This window comes from Rhodamnia argentea, chromosome 6 (assembly GCF_020921035.1).
Source record: "Rhodamnia argentea isolate NSW1041297 chromosome 6, ASM2092103v1, whole genome shotgun sequence".
Lineage (NCBI taxonomy): Eukaryota > Viridiplantae > Streptophyta > Magnoliopsida > Myrtales > Myrtaceae > Rhodamnia > Rhodamnia argentea.
Window position 1 is genome coordinate 19,882,306 of NC_063155.1, and position 17,348 is coordinate 19,899,653.

The 17,348-nt window shown below is 37.5% G+C and overlaps 3 protein-coding genes across 3 annotated transcripts in view; 1 reads left to right on the forward strand and 2 right to left on the reverse strand.

Moving 5' to 3' along the window:
• LOC125315459 (putative disease resistance protein At3g14460) overlaps window positions 1–17,348 on the forward strand; it is a 707,586-nt gene that overhangs the window by 58,213 nt on the left and 632,025 nt on the right. The gene's annotated exons all lie outside the window — the stretch shown is intronic.
• On the reverse strand, window positions 592–7,234 carry LOC115734402 (E3 ubiquitin protein ligase DRIP1-like). The gene is made up of 7 exons (XM_030665162.2): window positions 6,799–7,234; window positions 4,464–4,563; window positions 4,024–4,351; window positions 3,385–3,887; window positions 3,255–3,305; window positions 2,083–2,155; window positions 592–970 (listed from the first exon to the last, which is right to left on the reverse strand). Exons 1-7 carry the CDS (start codon window positions 6,911–6,913, stop codon window positions 797–799), a joined length of 1,344 nt encoding a protein of 447 aa, XP_030521022.1. The 5' UTR covers window positions 6,914–7,234; the 3' UTR covers window positions 592–796.
• On the reverse strand, window positions 14,078–14,824 carry LOC115734405 (barwin-like). Its single transcript, XM_030665167.2, has 2 exons — window positions 14,519–14,824; window positions 14,078–14,385 (listed from the first exon to the last, which is right to left on the reverse strand). The coding sequence occupies exons 1-2, from the start codon at window positions 14,777–14,779 to the stop codon at window positions 14,212–14,214; spliced, it is 435 nt and encodes a 144-aa protein (XP_030521027.2). The 5' UTR covers window positions 14,780–14,824; the 3' UTR covers window positions 14,078–14,211.

Below are 17,348 nucleotides of genomic sequence, written 5' to 3' on the forward strand. Positions count from 1 at the left end.
TGTTTGAAAAGCAGGAGTCTGTCTCGAATAGGCAGTCAACCAATACATGGTACTTCGCTTTTCCGGAAGTGAGATGCAAAATGCAGATTTTTGTAGCCTGTCTATTGATCAACTCGATATGATATCATCCGACCCGGGGCTTTATGAACACCCGAGCACTGATTTTATTCTAATGACAAATGCTCTCTTTTCACTCTCTTTACATCCCTTTCTCTTTTGCTCAATTTTCCTGATCAGTCAAATACCGTAAGATACCGAGGATCTTCGAGCTTGCTCATATTGATATGATTACAGGATTGTTAATTTTTTCTTGATGATTCTTGACGTCGTCGAGCGACTAAAGTGTGTCCGACTAAGAGCAACAATGCAGGTGCTGATGGGATGAATTGTGAGCAACCGGAGTTACGTTCTAGTCCCAATTAACGAAATTTGGTATATTTGTAGTGAGGAGGCGATAATCACTGCACAAAAAGACCGAATTTTTCTTACCGGCACCTAGGATATATGGACAACTTCGCTACAATGATTTTGGTCGATTCTCAAGTTGAAAGCTGCCGAGTCTGTCAAGCACCCAACAAATGGAGAGCCAGATTTGAGAAAATGGTACAATCACACTATACAGGGAGCGTCTTTAAAAAGTAACATATCAAATTCCATTTGAGCTTGTAATAACATGCCACAAAACAGCATATATTGTTGCATTGACGGAGACATCGAGCATTATGACCATAATCATGACTTCCGACAGGTTAATTCATTAATCCGTATTGAAGAAAGGGGGAAAAGTGAGTTCTTCTCACGAAGCTTGGATTTTCCGGCAATATGACAGAACCATCACGAATTCTTTGGCCGAGGTCCCGATAGACGCGGTCACCCTCTTCGGTGATGCCGCGGTCCGGAACCAAAGGTCGACCAGATTATTCAAGTGCAAAGTTGGGAGCACGGGCTGACCCCGACACAGTATCTCCACCTGTTTAACAAGTGATGAAGGCCACAAGAAAAATCGGATCTCGTTAGAATCCGCATAAACAATGACTAGCCCATAATAAACTACGATAAGGCAAATCTCGGATGCATAATTCATTCTAAATGTAGCTTTTGACAAGATTGCCTTCAACAAGATTGTTTTATACGCACTCTTTGGCATAGGGTAGCGCGAATGGTCTGAACTTGCCAATAACTTCACCATCATGCTGATCTTTGGATCAGACTCTTTTTTTTTCCCTTAAACTACCTAGATTAATTTTCAGAATGACCGTCAGATGTTCTAAATTACCAATCCTTCTGTTACCAAAGAACTCGTCAACGCACTTCATATCATGATACAATGACATCACCATGTTTATGACCAGTAGATTTCTAGGGAAGCCATAAAATCTCCGTGCCCTAAGAACATTCTTGAGAATTGATTGCTTTACAAATTGCTAAATACGGTGAATGCTAAAGAACTAGGGAGGCAAGAAAAAGCAAACTCACTCCCTATGCAGGCTTTAGAGAGAGAGCCATCTTATTTTAATGCAGGGCGTCTATATCTAACTATCATAGACTCATTAATTTGGCTCAAATGAAGCTACTCAAAGACATGCATTCTCAAAAAGGAAGGGCTAACCACCTTGAAATCCCATACTACATTAGTAAGTTATTAGCAAGATTTTAGGCGTATTGAATCCATATTGCAAATAGAAGCAAAGTATGCGGATTTCAGAACTGAAGATCTGACAACAAATGTGTTACTCTTTTCTTTACTTTCTACATCGAGAAGTTTTCACTCATAAGGAACAAACGGAGCATCATCAGTGAATTAGTAATGCTCGATTGAAGTCCAAATTTTACGGAAATATTAATGCTTCACCTCACTATTTACTACAGCGCTAATATGATGGTTATAACCTTCCTTCCATGACACATCCGGTCTTTTAACCTCGTTCTCAGTAGAAGTGCAGTTACGACAACAAACGAGATGCACAAGTTCACAGAAAGGCATGGAAAGAACGAAACTGAATTTCATCATACAAACAGAGTAGAGCAATATCAAAACATGCATTAGAATCGGTGCTGAGGAGAAAAAAGGCAAATACTCACCTCAGCTTCACTTGTAAGTTGAAGTTTCTTGACCAGGTACTTTTGGATGATCGAGACAGGTACGTTGCCATCCCTGGGGAATAAAAAAAAATGTTAATGCAGAAGCAGACACTAAATCATTTTCTATCATGATTGGTTCATTAAATAGAACTGAAGTTATATATCACAATACCAGCCAAAAAAATTGTTAAAAACAAATATAACAAAATTAGATAGTACTGTTGCTACAGGTGCAACCCATAATTTTCATTTCACCACAACACAGCGGAGACAGTACATCATGATAAATGAAGAAACTAGAAAGAAGATTATCCATGCATCTACTGAGTGGTTTCCAGGCAAACCACAGAAAAAAATCAATGGTATCGACAATACAGTGAAAGACTCGTAGCACAAAAGCTAACTAGAAGATAATCACCATTCCCACGCAACCTAAAAAGTGAGATTGTTTATAAAGCTGACAAATAAGGTCACAAGATTCAGCTATATCCAAATATAAAGAAAGTGACACACTGGTGCAGCGTTGTGTACTGTACGATACTGGAGTACCCAATAAATCCGTGACAGAATATGCTACAGAAGCATCAGCAACATAAATGGTTCATCATCTCAAATGACTCAGCTCAAGTAAAATCAACCCACGCCAATGTAGAGAAGAAGGCTGCACCCATGGATACGACAATACAAGTGATGCTAAGAGCTCAATATCTCGCACACCTTCGAAGCCAAAAGCAAGAATAATGTAATTCATAACCTTCACCACTCCATCAATGCACAGATAACTCCTTAAATGGATAGTTGAACACTGATAAACAGATTAAGGACACATGTCAAGGAGTCACTTGTCTTAAAGTAAAAAAAAAAAAAAAAAAGAACACACTTTACCAAGCATAAAGAATAATTTTTTTTTTTTTTTTTGGTTTACTTGTTTAATTGCTTATGGTTTATTACTTGAACACTATTCGATATGCAAAATAGCCGCCTCTACCTGGGAAAGGCATATTTCATAACGAAAACCAAGCAGTTACACAAAATAGCACTAGTCTAATATAGTGACAAGTGCAACTACTACCACGAAACTTTTCACTTTTCTCTTTTAGAAGGTAATACAACAAAAGCAAAGATGTACAAGGCTCACTGTAGGAAAGCAGTCAACATCCGTAAGAACTTACTTAATCCTGAGGTAACAAGAAGATATCTGTGGCAAAGAAGCCTCTCCTTTCCTGTAGCCGCTCCATCATATTAGAGGCTTATTCATGAATTTAAGCTCTCATGACAAACAAGAGACATTAAGCAACTTACAGATCTTCAGAGGCAACTAATGAAAACCATATTGGATGATTTCTTCTGTCGTGTTTGCCACTTGAAGCATCTAACAACTGTTGTGCTGAGGTGCTTAACTCTTCAGATGCAGCCGCCTTCTTTTGACCTGTTGCTCGCACCCTTTTACGCTTGATTGGTCCTGACAAAGGCATTCCCTTTTTGTCATCTTGGAATTTTGTTTTGAGTCCATGTTCCTTAGTTTTACTTTTTGGCATATAGAGTCCACTTTTAGGTATATCTGGCAGTTCTTCCTTGGCTTTCTTCTCCGGCACATGAGGCTCCCTATCAAGGGCACTAAGCGACTCCAACTTCGGAAGAGAAAGGCCATGTGAATTTGACTTTGAAGATTTAGTTCTGTTAGCAGCCTCAACAAGACAATTGAGTGGTGTCCATAAATCGAATTTGCCTTCCATTTGTTGGAAACCATCCTTTGTGTCTTCAGCAGGTTTTTTCCGGTCATAAGGCTTGTCAGGAGATGACTCCTGTTGCAATTGAATTAGGATAAAGCATTTTTAATATAAAAAGAAACATGCAATTTTCTTTCCCTAATAAGTTCCCTTTGGACAAAGTACCTATGTGATTAGTTGCTACAAAAAATCAGCTTTTGCCTGTCTTTACCTTCCCTTTATTTGTTTTATTTGAAGAATCCGGTGAGCTTGATCTCATGGCACAATCTCCCATAGAATCTTCTTCTTTCTTATTTGGTTCCTCATAGGCAAAACTGGATGCTCGCGAACTAGTGGCTCTTCTTGCAACTGATTTTGTTCGTCTGCCGGTTAATCCACTCTGTATCGATACCTTGGGTGCACTGACCACCAAGGAAGATAGAGATCTCTCCTTCCTTTTGGTCGGGGGGGGAACCGGAGGTATGATTTCAGCGGCCTTTACCTTTCTTCTTTTTAAAGGAAAAACTTTGGCCCTTATGTCTTGCAAATTGTGGTCCGGCCTGCATGTCATCAATCAACAAGCTTAATGAGAAGCTTTGAACTATGGAGAGGCAGAATGATGAAGGAACGGGGAAAGACACAGCATATGCACGTGTATGGAAGACCACTAACCGAAGTTTTTCCACAGGAAGACACCCGAGATCAATATTGCAGACTGGACAGCAATCCACCTCATCGTCTGAGAGCTTCTCATATATGCACTTCCTGCAAACTGTTGGGCAGTTAAAACTTTAATGCATCAGAAGCAAACTACAACATGGCGAAAGTACTCTACCAGAGAGACTTTAAGATTGTACTTGTCCATTTTGCAAAAGCATTTTTCCCTCCTCTTTAAAAAGAAGAACAAGAACAAGAACAAGAACAAGAACAAGAAGGAGAAGATGGTCATATGTCATCTGCCTGAAACATGATAGAAGCATGCCAAAAGGCAACAAAATGCAGAGGATGACATGTGTTAGCCCTTCAAAAGATATTTCTTTCGAAGAAAAGCTCCTAAATGTGAACAAGGGGTATAATCACAGCAGTTAGAATGCTCATGGATCCAGCTCAACTTATGTACTAGCTTCTTCTATTGTATTACCTCCCTATGCTCGCACTGTCAATAAAAAAGATGTACGTCATGTAATTCTTTCACCTTAGCAGCATTCCTTAAAATTGATTCTCTACACATCACTTAATAACATACGGTGCCTAGACTTTTCGCTTCATCCTATAAAGTAGGCATATAAGCTACAGGAGAGATTACTGCTCCTGAACACTAAAAATGATTCAATTTTCGGAAGAGACAATGTTTGCAGCCGGACATATAGAAACAGATGGGCGCAGAAATCCATGTCATATAGCTATTGGCTCTCATTTTGTGTAACTGCACCCTGTAAATAAATAGTTTGCGATGAGCATCAATTTCCTAAGGTGGCTGACCATCTTGCTACAATGGGAACCAAAGAAAAGTCCCCCTTGAACTTAGTCCACTAACCAAATTAAGATGAAAGAGCACAATGCAGCTTAAAACTTGACATGATTCCAGAGTTGGCTGTCAGACAAAAATCGTTACGGAAAGTAGCGAAAGAAAATTTGCTTCATAATGAAAACATAAAACAAGTAACGAGTTTTGCAGGACCACTGTGCTAAATGAAGGGCTGATTTAGAAGTGTAAAACTCCTAAGACCGAAACGGACATAACTATATTCTCGGACAAATATAGAGCCTGGAAAAACTTAAACTCAGGACCACCTGCTTTGGTGCGCAATGTAAAATTTTGCGACAACTCAAAATTTCAATGTAAGAGATCTACATTCGTTGTGTCTTTCCGTTTATGTATGCAAGTATGCAAGAGAGACGATTATATCATCCTAAAGACAAAACTAATCAAAATTCAAGCTAAACATATTGCACATTACAAATATATTTTCTTTACACAATCTTCTTACTTCAATTTTTGTTGGTTGCAAAAAACTCTTTAACTTTACAACCAGACAAGAAGCATCAGAAGAAAGCCATTGGAATTAAATGACAACGGATTCAAATCCAATGAGATAGTGTTTAAGTGCACTAAGCAACAATAAGTCACAGGCTATGGTACTCAAATGAGGTCAGTAATTCCACGAGGAGATCACCAGTACAAAACACAGAGCTGGGACATAACCATGTAGGGTACTTCGAAGAGATAGTACTTGAAGAAGAAGTAGCCGCAGAGACTAATAAAACAGTTTTCACTTAATGCAGGGTATATTTTGTAGATCGACGTAAGTGGGATCACTAAGACTGGAACTTTCTCCAATCCCAAGTTCTCCATCAGTCAATCAAATTAACCAACGACGCCTTCCATCTCTCATAAGTTATTAGAAAGCACCTAATTTTCCTGCCAAGGAATACAATAACAGGTCTATAACACTGTACTTGATGAACCTTGACTTACACTATTACTGCATTAAAAACTCAAGGAGGGATTGAGAAAAAAGAAACCACAAATCATACAGCATTAGTCAAGAAAGATTCTTTACCAACCACTGGATATATTTCTCCAGTTCAAGATTCATGCAATTTTAAGTCGCAGACAGAGCAGATCAATGTCACAGAGACGATTATCAAGAACTTGAAAACCCAGACGAACCAAATACAAGGTCATTTGAGTAAAATTGATTTACGAAACTCCTGCAAGAAGAATACTTCAATCTCTCTTTTACAGCCCATTATAGTGCGCGCGCACAGAACTTAAAACAAGCTGGAGCAACATTAGCTCGGTGCAAAATTTCCGGAAGCTACAAAAGTCCAATCTTCAATGCACCCCTTTGATGACACCCCAAAGTGGAACAAACCCCGATCACGTAGAGACAGAACGAGAAGCCCCACCATCACATGCCCCAAAATTAGACCAAACCCAGATCAAAACTATCGTAAAATACGCCATTAATCAGCTCAAAGTCGAAGAATTTAAGAGACTTACACGTGTGGAGGCAGAGTGATATGGTGGTAGCTTCCTTCAACAGCTTATTACAAAGAGGGCATGTCATGCATGCCTTTATCGTCTCTCTCTTCACCTTCACGGCCTGACCAACCATGACTCCTCTCTCCCTCTCTCTCTCCGAACAAAAGAGAACCTCCTCTCTGTTATCTCCGCAGCAGCATTCAACCAAGAACTGATTCGAGAACCAAACCACTTGCAGTAACCACGACAAAGAAGCGAAAAATCACGACTTTAGGACAGAAAACCGGAAGAAGAGCTCGGTTTTACGTAAAAAGAGGGGCGGATCTGAGGAAGTCAAAGGAATCGGGAGGTGGGTTCGGTCTGGTTTCGGAGGAGGAGGAGAATTACGTGTTGGGGGGGTTGTTTCGGAGAGACGCAGTTTCGCGTTTCCACGAGTGATGAGAACAAGGGCAAAAACAATAACCAATAAGATTATAAAAAATTCCTCAAAGTTCTTGTGTCTGTCTGCGTACGCGTGCGCTGAGAAGAAACCATGCTTGCGGGGTTCCTCCACTTTGACGAATTACCTCTTTTCACGGATTCGTGTAGTAAAACTGCGAAGCGTTGCGACGCAGCAAAAACAAAAGAGGCAACAAATCGCATAACGGCAAGGAAGAGAAAGGGCCCTCTTTTAGATTTTTGTGTTTCTTTGCCATTTTTTTTTTATTTTTCATTAATTATCAAATATAATCTCTATTTTTTTTGGGGGGGTCCGAAAATATTATCTCGTTTTTCATTTTATTTTTCTGCTAATCTGATTAAGAGCTATTTTTCGGATCGAATCCGAAACTAATTAGAGACTTATATAAGACGGTTGGTGACATGATTGCCACATATCATTATCGAAGAGCCACGTATCATTATCGAAGAGCGTGCATTAAATCATAACACCTTAATTGCCGATTATGTTTAGTTTCAACCGGGAGATGAGTGAAAACTACTGTGAGGGCTCCCCGAATAAGCTAAAAGGAAGGATTAGCTTTTTGTATAGAAGGCTTGTAGGAAGACTAAACTCCCTCGCTTTTCGATTTTCGTTGAGATCAGAGAACTCACCCAATTTACGTGACCAAACGGAAAGAAACTCCGGCGAAAAAATATTCCTGCATGCTTTCATGTTCATGCAAAGTTAATCCAATCAGGAAAAGTAAAACTTAAGCTAACAGTGCGCTTAAAATCTAAACCGATTATTTCGTTATTTAAGTATTGAAATTTACACAGAAAATACCACATCGGTTTTTCTGGAATGAAAATCCTAGATGATAGTTTTTTTTTTTTTTTTTTGTGGGAGGGGGTCAATTTTCTGTACTTTTGTTGAATATGTCCGTCGTTTGAGAGACATTGAGCCCATCTTTAAAAAATTTCAACTTTTTGTCTTCAGTCTTTTATTTTCTACGGCACTGCTTGGAAGCACCTAGAATTTTTCATGCAGATAGTATCCATAATTCTAACCAATTAATTAGAGATTACCCGTACGTGACATGAATTGGCATATGATTAGATCTCTAAGAAAGAGCTTGGGCGACTTACAGTTGTTACTTTACTTAGGAACCACGTGCCTCAGTCGGCTAGAAAATAGCTGGCTATATGATGGATCATTTAAACATCGTGGGGGCAGTTTATATTATTATTTTCCCTTTATAAAGTATTTTCCGCATACCCAATGTGGAATATACTAATTCGAGAAGAACGTGGACGTTAATTTTTCTATAAACGAATTGCTAATGTGATTTGGGAATGAACAAGCCCATTGGCAAACCTAAAATGTCGAATCGGATCTGATTGGGCCTGCTCCGATGTATGCCGGGCCTAAATTCAGTTACTTACGTTAAGGAAACCGTAGTAATGAACCTTCGTTTCTCGTTCTTGTTTGCGATGACAACTTTGGAAGTGCCAAAGTTATTGTACAATGTTAAATTTGGTCCCATTACTTTACAAACGATTATCGTTTAAGTTTTTCTTTTTTTTTTTTAGGAATACATGGGGTGTCTCAATTGACGGAGAAACCCGCATGACAATCATTTAAAATTTAAAATTATGCGACGTGACATTTTTCAGGGAGTCGTTTTATAAATCACGAGTTTCAAACTATCCATTGACCAACCTTTGCGGCAAAAGGGCTTCGTCTTAACAAGTAGGTAACATCGTCTTCATCTAAAAAAAACAAGAGTGTTTCAAGCACAAACGAAAATCTGGCCCCTAGAAATAATATTTATCAAATGATAATGTTCAGAGTTTAAGCTCGCTCCAAGGGAAATTGGGACTAATCCATGCGAAGGGTTTAAAAAGAAAATGACATGACAAACAGAGGAATACGATGGAGGAAATGGTGCAAGGCAGTTGGTCAACTACCTTTTATGTCCACGGGCAAAAAGTTGAATAGAATTTAATGTTTGCGATAACCATAATTTAATACATCCCTATCACATTGTGTATGACCACCTGTGGTTGCTCCACGTGGCATAACACACGTGTGAGGGGGAAACTATCTAAAAAGTCATAAATCTATTTGACTTTTATTTATTCATCTCTCCACCTTTTAATTTTACCAATTGAATCTTAAACATTTTTTATATTTTTTCAATTGAGTCCATTCGATCTATTTTGATCAAAAAATTGCTGACGTGGCACGAATAATTATTTTAATTTTCTACTATTTTTTATTTTCTTTTTTTAGTTTTTTTCCTTTTTTTTCCTTTTTCCCTCGTCGGCCTTGGGCGAGGGCAGCCCTCTTCCAGTCAAATTGGGTGAGGGCTGTCCTTGAATGAGGCCGACGACCTCCGCCAGCCATCCATGAGGCCTGGCAATGGCCGGCAGAAGCAAAAAGGGAAAAATAGAAAATGAAAAGAAGAAGAAAAAAATAAAGAGTAAAAAAGGAAAACTTAAGAAAATAAAAAAAGAAAAAATAAATGAATAAAAAAATTTTGAAAATATATTAAAATATCATAAAAAAAATCATTTACGTCGGTGTTGGTAGTGCCACGTAGGATGGCCATCGTTCACGTTAGTGATTTTCAGCAAAAATTGGCTGGATAGACTCAATAGGTAAAATGTGAAAATGTTTAAGATTTAATTGGTAAAAGTTAGAAGTGCTGTACTAAATTGAAAAAAAAATGCAAAGAATTTACTCCCCACGTGTGAGTAAGCCATGACATGGCAGCATCCAACAGTAATGACTTGCCATTTGTACTGTGACGGGTTGGGAAAGATGCGTCGGCTGCTCCTACTCATTATTGTTTCGTTAGAATTTAAATTGGGCACAGAGTAGAAACTTTTTTCTCATTGATCGAGCAAAATGTGCACTACAATATATTGGGATACCTTTTGGAAGTGAAAAAACGAAATTTTACTTTATTTTAACATGGTAATGAAATATAATCGTTAAAATGCACTCTCGAAAAAGGACAATATGATAAAAGGTGGAAAGAGTTATACCAAGAAAATCATCAAGAAATTGTTAATTCTAAGCCGGAAAAAAAACAATAATCAAAACTTAACTATGTTTTTAGTTAATAAGGAGCGAAATGGTATTGAGCTACAGACTGTGATTTAGCCTAAATTAAGGCCAGGGCTAGAGTTTAATTTGGTAATGAATTTAGCCCTAAGTCCTCAAGGACATGTTAATGCCCTCACCTACGCCGTCAGAGTCGATGTTGGTTGGCTGTTGGGAAAAGCTTTTGTGCTCCAGTTGTTGGTGAACAGGCAAGTTCGAAATGGCCGAGGCTTGTGTGCTTCTGTATTTTTATTGATAAAAAAAATTAATAATAATGACCCAAATAGTTCCTAAATTTTGGCATAATATGCAATATAGTCTCTAAATTTTAAATTTATTTAATGTGGTCCTTGAAATTTAGCTTAATGTGTAATGCCGTTCATGAACTTTTAATTTGTTCAATATGACCCATAAAGTTTTGCTATATGTTCAATTTAATCTCTACACTTATGATATATGTTGTCCTCGAGCTTTAAATTTGTTTAATGTGGTTCCTGAAATTTAGTTCAATGTGCAATATTGTTCATAAACTTTTAATAGATGTTCAATTTAGTCCATGGACTCTGTGAAGGTTCTCATTGTTGTCGAAGGACAATATTGAATACTTTTATAAAATTTAGGGACTAAATTGAACTTGTACTATATCGATGCTTTAATCATTTGAAAGCTAATCCTTTATAACATTCTATTTTTATGTCGTGAATCATGACGGACTTATACATATTTGAAACATTTTCCTCTATCATATAATTGTTCTTCTTAGTTGTACAATATGTAAAATGGGCGGCACTATTTCCACCCCTAAACGACTAAATTCACCCCAATTTACAATAAGAGGCAAAACTGTCATCATTTTTCAATTGTAATTTACAGTCATAGCCCTACTCCTCCGTTTTTCTATTTGTCTTCTTCTATTTAGGATAGTTACCATAATTTTAAGCATTTTACATGCTTTGTTTTTGGGGTTATTAAAGAAAATTACATTCCAAGATATCGATCCTGTAATGATTTACATGCTCCGTATAAAATTATCTCGCTAATAGTAAGAAAAAAGGACTTTCTTTGATATATTATAGGACTGAAAAGTCTCTTCTTCATGGTCGATCTTATAACAACTTCTTTATTTATTTATTTTGTTCCTCTTATCTCAAAAGCTCACTTTCTTGGTGAACTTTTCTTTTTTAAAATCATTAGTCTAAAACAAGTCTCTTTATTTATTATATCAAAGGATTTATCTTTCCTCTATTAAAAAATTATCTTTTCTCCATACTTTATTAGCGAGATACTTTTATAAGAGTAGGTATGACATTAGGGAAATATCTACGAATACGCTCAAAATATTATGCACATTGAGGTATATTGTTATTTTTTCGTAAATAGTTGATAGATGATATTAATTTTGGTCAACCTAAAATAGTAATATTTCATTGGCATTTTCAAAACAATAAATTATTACTATATGCAGTGTTTTGATTTAATTAAACTTTATCTACTTAGCAATTTATCCATAAATTCGATTGACAACGTAAAAAAGAACTAGATTTCTTGTAAATTTGTCTTCTTGACAAAATAAATTTTACGAAAGTAATATATAACAATAAAAAATATAGTGCCTTTAATGTGCGTGGAAATTCTACAATACATCTAAATATGTGAAATCTTCAATTATGGTAAGTAGATATTATATGCTTATAGAAAACTCAAAAAAAGAAGAAAGTAAATAAATTTGTGACCACCAATTTAAATTGCAATTGAATAATAGAGGATAGTTTTGTCTTTTTGGTGAAAATTGGGTGGATTTAGTCATATAGGGATGAAAATAGCGCCGCCCAAAATTTATAGTAAAATAAGATGATTATAATTTGACTTGAGACTTTCAAATTATGTCTCAAATTCTTTACCGTCATTTATCAAAATTTAGACTTTTATATGTAGAAGAAAGGCTCGTCTCCAGTAAAGTCAAATGTATTAAACGTGCTAAAACCTCATCTGCTGCTTACCAAACCTTTATAGTGATGCCCACGGTGACATATCTATTCTAAACTTTTTTTTGTGATACCAAAAATATCAAATTTATACATGTGTGATACATTTACCTTTATCAAAATTCGATCGGTGAGAACCGTTAAGAATCTATCTACACGAATGCCGGAAAGTAAATAGTGTTGATATGGTGCCCACGCGGCTTGAATGAAATAAAAACAATCTTGTTTTGGCTGAAACATCGTCTAACGGAACCTTGATGGTAGGGTAAACTTATCACATAGATATAAATTTGGATTTTTTATGCCACAAGAAAAATTTTAGAGTAAATGTGTATAAATAAGCATAGTTTAGGATTATTGATGCCACAAAAAAAAGTTCAAGGTATATCTGTAACAGTGGATAAAATATGGGATTTTTGTGGCTTTTTTCCTTAAAGTCAATGCATTAAATGTCTATTTTAGTTAAATATACCAGCTAGATTATAGATCCCTCTCCAAGAATATCTGTTAGTATATATCAACCTAGCTTAATCCTTACAAATTACTTGACGTTTTTTTATGCGTCCATGAAAACATGCCCATCTTTCGCTTTCTCTTTTGTAGTTTGCCATGGACGAGGCTCGAACACCGGTTATATCCCCATCCGTACGGGTATAGTCGCGTGATTCAAGTCAATATAGTGCCAAACTCGAGCTCAACTCGACTTATGTGCTTGATGCTTGAAATTGCACTCAAGCTCAATCGAGTGTTAAAATTTCTACTTTAGTTTGATTGGACTAAAAAATCAAGATACTCGAAATTGATCGCTCGCATTAATTATAAAGTCGAATGAACGAAAAATATTTCCATCATATCCGAAAATATTCAGATATAAATTGCTATTGCCAATAAAAATAATTTTTATTGACTAATTATTTCAAGCGATAAAAGCGATTATTTTTTAACTTTTTTTTTTCTTCAAATCACTCATTTCTTGCGAAACAAATGGATCATAAAAGTCGACTCGACTTGCAGAGTCATTTGTTGTCAGTGTCATCCCTCTCATTTTTCTTGTTTTCCCATCTCCTTATCGCTTCACGGGGTCTTAGGATGTTGATTTGCATATGCTTAAGGTGTGGTCCGGAAAGGGTTTCATTTCACATGGGGCATTCCTTTTACCAAGTTTGAAAGGTCAAGTTAATGGCCCACTCCCCTAGCAAAGTTAGGAATACCGTTGGCGGGTTTATGAGAGTGAGAGCTACGCTAACCGGCCTCAATGTGAAGGTTCTGGCCGGCGACCGCACTGGTTTCATTCGTTTCTGACGAGTTCCTTTTTCTTCTCCATGAAAGATAGGCTAGATTTGATATGTGGATCCGTACAAAAGTAGGGTCCGGAGGACCGTATCCAATCCACTTTCATCTCCTGGTTATGGCTTGCGTTGTAGTTCTTAAACAAGCTTGATCGTAGGATAGAGAATCAAGTTTTCCTGTGCGGTTTTTGGGCTGGAATTGAAGATCTAGGGAGAAGTTCTGAATATTCCCAGGGAAATCCAACCGGACGAATCGAACTTTTCTTTCATATCCACCAAATTGCGCCTATCTGAACAAGAAAGGAGCCTTCCTTCAACTCGTTCACGATAAATTTGTAATGGAATTTGTACTCGAGCTCAATCTAGAAAACTCGAATAATGTGGGTATAATTGTAGGGATATTTCCATCCATATTTCATTTAGAATACTTTTGGAAACTAAGTTCTCGTCATATTGCACTCATCTCGTCTGTTTGATCATTCATTCCACGACAATAGATTCACAATAATAGTAATTATGTTTATTTCGTAATAACGACTTCTATTACAGAAGAAGCGACCGCTTCTTTCTCAACAAAGTCTTATTATTCCCAGGCGCGAACTTGCGAAAACTAGAAACTGAGTATGATTTAGTCACCACAGTTAACGAACTGGTAGTTCACAATGAGGTGTCCTTGGTTATATCCGTGTCCATCGTGTCCAGGCGGACGGAAGATGGTGTCGTAGTCCGGATCGAGCCCTCCGTTTCTACACTGGTCGACGATCCTCGCGGTAATTTGCGCATTCGTCCTGATGTTCGTGATCTGCGCACAGCGGAACTTGAGTTAATAATGCCGTCTCTCACCTCCGGAGGAGTTGCTCGAAACATATAGGAGGTCCTAAAAGTTATATAACGCAAAAATAGGACTGTTTGAAATCCCTGAAGTTTTCTCTTACCCTCAAGCATTTGCCACAGGCCTCTTGCCCACGATGCCCGGCCGGGCCGCAGAAGGCGGTCCACCCGTGCTTCTTCCGCCAAGCCGGCGGCTTGCTCGCGTCCCATGTTGAGCAATAAGCGCGGACGGCGTTCAGGTCCCATCCGTTCTGCGCGGGGTTGTAGTAGTGGTACGTTGCCCTGACGTTGCTAGCGCTCTGAGCATTGGCTGTGGAGATGGCAAGGCAAAGCAACAATGCCAAACGAAGGCCGAGTCTCCCCATGATTTGCCAAAAAATGAGTGGTTGTTTTTGCTGTGGAACGTGACGGGCAAGAGAGCATGGGACATTTATAGGAGATGAGGAATGCCAAATCACGATATTGCCCTTGTGAGATAGGACGAGGGATTTGATGAATTTGCTTCTGTCTAGACTTGGAACTTGACTGAAGGGGGTAACTACGTTTGGATCCTTCTTCCTTGTTCACAATGCTAATTTATCTCTTTTGACCGCAATAACAAGGGGAAAATAAAGGAGTTTTTCTTTCTCTTCTATTATTTACAAGGGCTATTAATATCACAAAAAATCATAAACCGGTACACACGTGACATTTATCCCAAACTAATTTTTTGACTACTAAAAATTACAAACTGATACACCTGTGACAAATTTACCTTTCGTTAATTTCCGTTAAATTTTACTATCAAATTGCTAAATTGGATAACATGTGACAATTGATGGGTATACCAGTTTGGGATTTTTATTCTCCGTTTGTCACATGTATACTTGTTTGAGGTTTTTCATGGTATTAACCCAACTTAAACAAAACTAATAGAGGGCAAATTTGTCATAGATGTATTAGTTTGGAGTTTTTGGTGATTAAAAAATTAATTTGGGGTAAATTTATCACATGCGTACCAATTTAGAGTTTTTCATGGTAAAAAAATTAGTATGTGATAAATTTATCATATGTATACTAGTTTGAGTTTTTTTTTCTAGTGTTAACCCTATGTAAAACGAAGAAGTAACTTAGGAGGTATTAAGGTTAGCTAGCTAGCACTTAACTATCATTTGTGGTGTGAAACTTTGCCCCTTTGTATTACAGGAAAATTGTCAAAAAAAATCATAAACCTTTCGCACTTTTGCCAATTCAATCATAAACCTTTTAAGTTTGTCGATTTAATCTTAAATATTTTCACCTTTTACCAATTTAGTTTTATTGGCCGGAAATCACTAACGTGAATGTTGACTGTTCTACGTGGTACCGCCGACGTTGAAGTGGATAATTTAAAATATTTTCTCAAATTTTTTTTCTTGACTTTACGGAATTAGAGGCTGGCATCCTCGCCAACCTCTAGCCGAGGGCCGAAGAACCATGTTGGCACTTGGGCGAGGGTTGCAACCCTCACCCTCCCTCGCATGGCCAAATCTAAGCGTGATCGATGAGCCCTCGCTAGATTTGGTGAGGCGAGGGTTGCGACCCCTCGCCCATGGCCGTGAGGGCTTTGTGGCAATCTCTTAGGGTCTGGTGAGGGTCGTCGGCCCTCGCCTAGTGGCTGGCGGGGCTGCTGGCCTCCAAAGGAAAAGAAGGAAAAAATAAAAAATAAAATAATTTAAAAAATTATTAAAAATTATCTATGTCAGCATCGGTGATGTCACGTAGGACAATTAGCATCCATATTAGTAATTTCCGGTTAATATGACTAAATTGAAAAAAAGTGAAAATATTTAGGACTGAATCGGCAAACTTAAAAGATTTAGAACTGAATTGACAAAAGTGTGAAAGGTTTAAAACTTTTTTGACAATTTTTCCCTGCATTAAGTGTAACTTGATTGGTATACCCTCGAGAATTATAACAAGCGTAAAAATAGAGAATTTGATACATCATCAGAATTATAACACGTACAAGAAGGATTATATAATTCTTTTTTCGTCCGAAGAAATGCAATCCTATTAACACTATAGAATGTTCGACTCTTGAGTCGATTAAGACGGAAGGGTCAAAAACGGGAACTTGTCAAGAGTTTTGTGGTGTTTCAGAACTCGGAAATGTACCTTGTTAATCTGATTTCAGAATCTTCTCCAAGGAAATCTAAGCTCTAAAATATGAATGAGTGGCTTAAAACCAAAAAGGCATTTTCCCCAAGTGAAGGACCACGAAAACTCAAGATGAGGGGAGATTGATCCAATTTATCGGCTAAAGTATACTATAAATGCTAAAACTTTCAAAACGATCACTTAAGTGTTAAATCTTTGAAAAAACGCTCACTTCAGTGCCAACTCCGATTTGAGCTGACATGGCTCAACGGAAATTCGACGTAGCCTATTTTTTATTAATATTTGAGTTGACGTGGCTCTCCGAAGTTGGCACTAAAGTGAGTATTTTTCAAAAATTTGACACTTAAGTGATTGTTTTGAAAATTTTAGCATAAAAAATTGGTACTTAAGTGGTTATTTTGAAAGTTTTGACATTGAAGTGAGCATCGTACATAAATTTTGACACTTATGGTGTACTTAAGCCCAATTTATCGTTGCAGAAATCCAAGGGAATTGAATAGACATAAGTTTTAGTCAGTCAAGTTTCGATTCTTTGGCATTTCTGGAAAATTTTTGCTCCGTTCTTCAAGCGTTGGTTTATTCCACGGGATCTTCGGATGAACTGCTGTAGCATGATGTGCATGTGCTTGCAATGCACGGAAAATTCTAGGAAATCATGAGATGATGACTTTATCTACCTTTCGGGTACTCTTCCGGAACTGGTGTGCCGACCTCCATAGATTTCCCCATCTTTGTGTTAAAGAGGAAGGTTGAGGAACTGGGAGTTGAGCAAATCTCAATGACAGCTGGTTCGAT

Coding starts and splice junctions, on each gene's coding strand:
- LOC115734405 (XM_030665167.2), bottom strand. CDS start 14,779: ATGGGGAGACTCGGCCTTCGTTTGGCATTGTTGCTTTGCCTTGCCATC. Junction 14,386..14,518: donor CCTGTGGCAAATGCTTGAGG/GTAAGAGAAAAC, acceptor CGCTGTGCGCAG/ATCACGAACATCAGGACGAA.
- LOC115734402 (XM_030665162.2), bottom strand. CDS start 6,913: ATGGTTGGTCAGGCCGTGAAGGTGAAGAGAGAGACGATAAAGGCATGC. Junction 3,888..4,023: donor ATAAAACAAATAAAGGGAAG/GTAAAGACAGGC, acceptor CAATTGCAACAG/GAGTCATCTCCTGACAAGCC. Junction 3,306..3,384: donor TTAGTTGCCTCTGAAGATCT/GTAAGTTGCTTA, acceptor GAGCGGCTACAG/GAAAGGAGAGGCTTCTTTGC.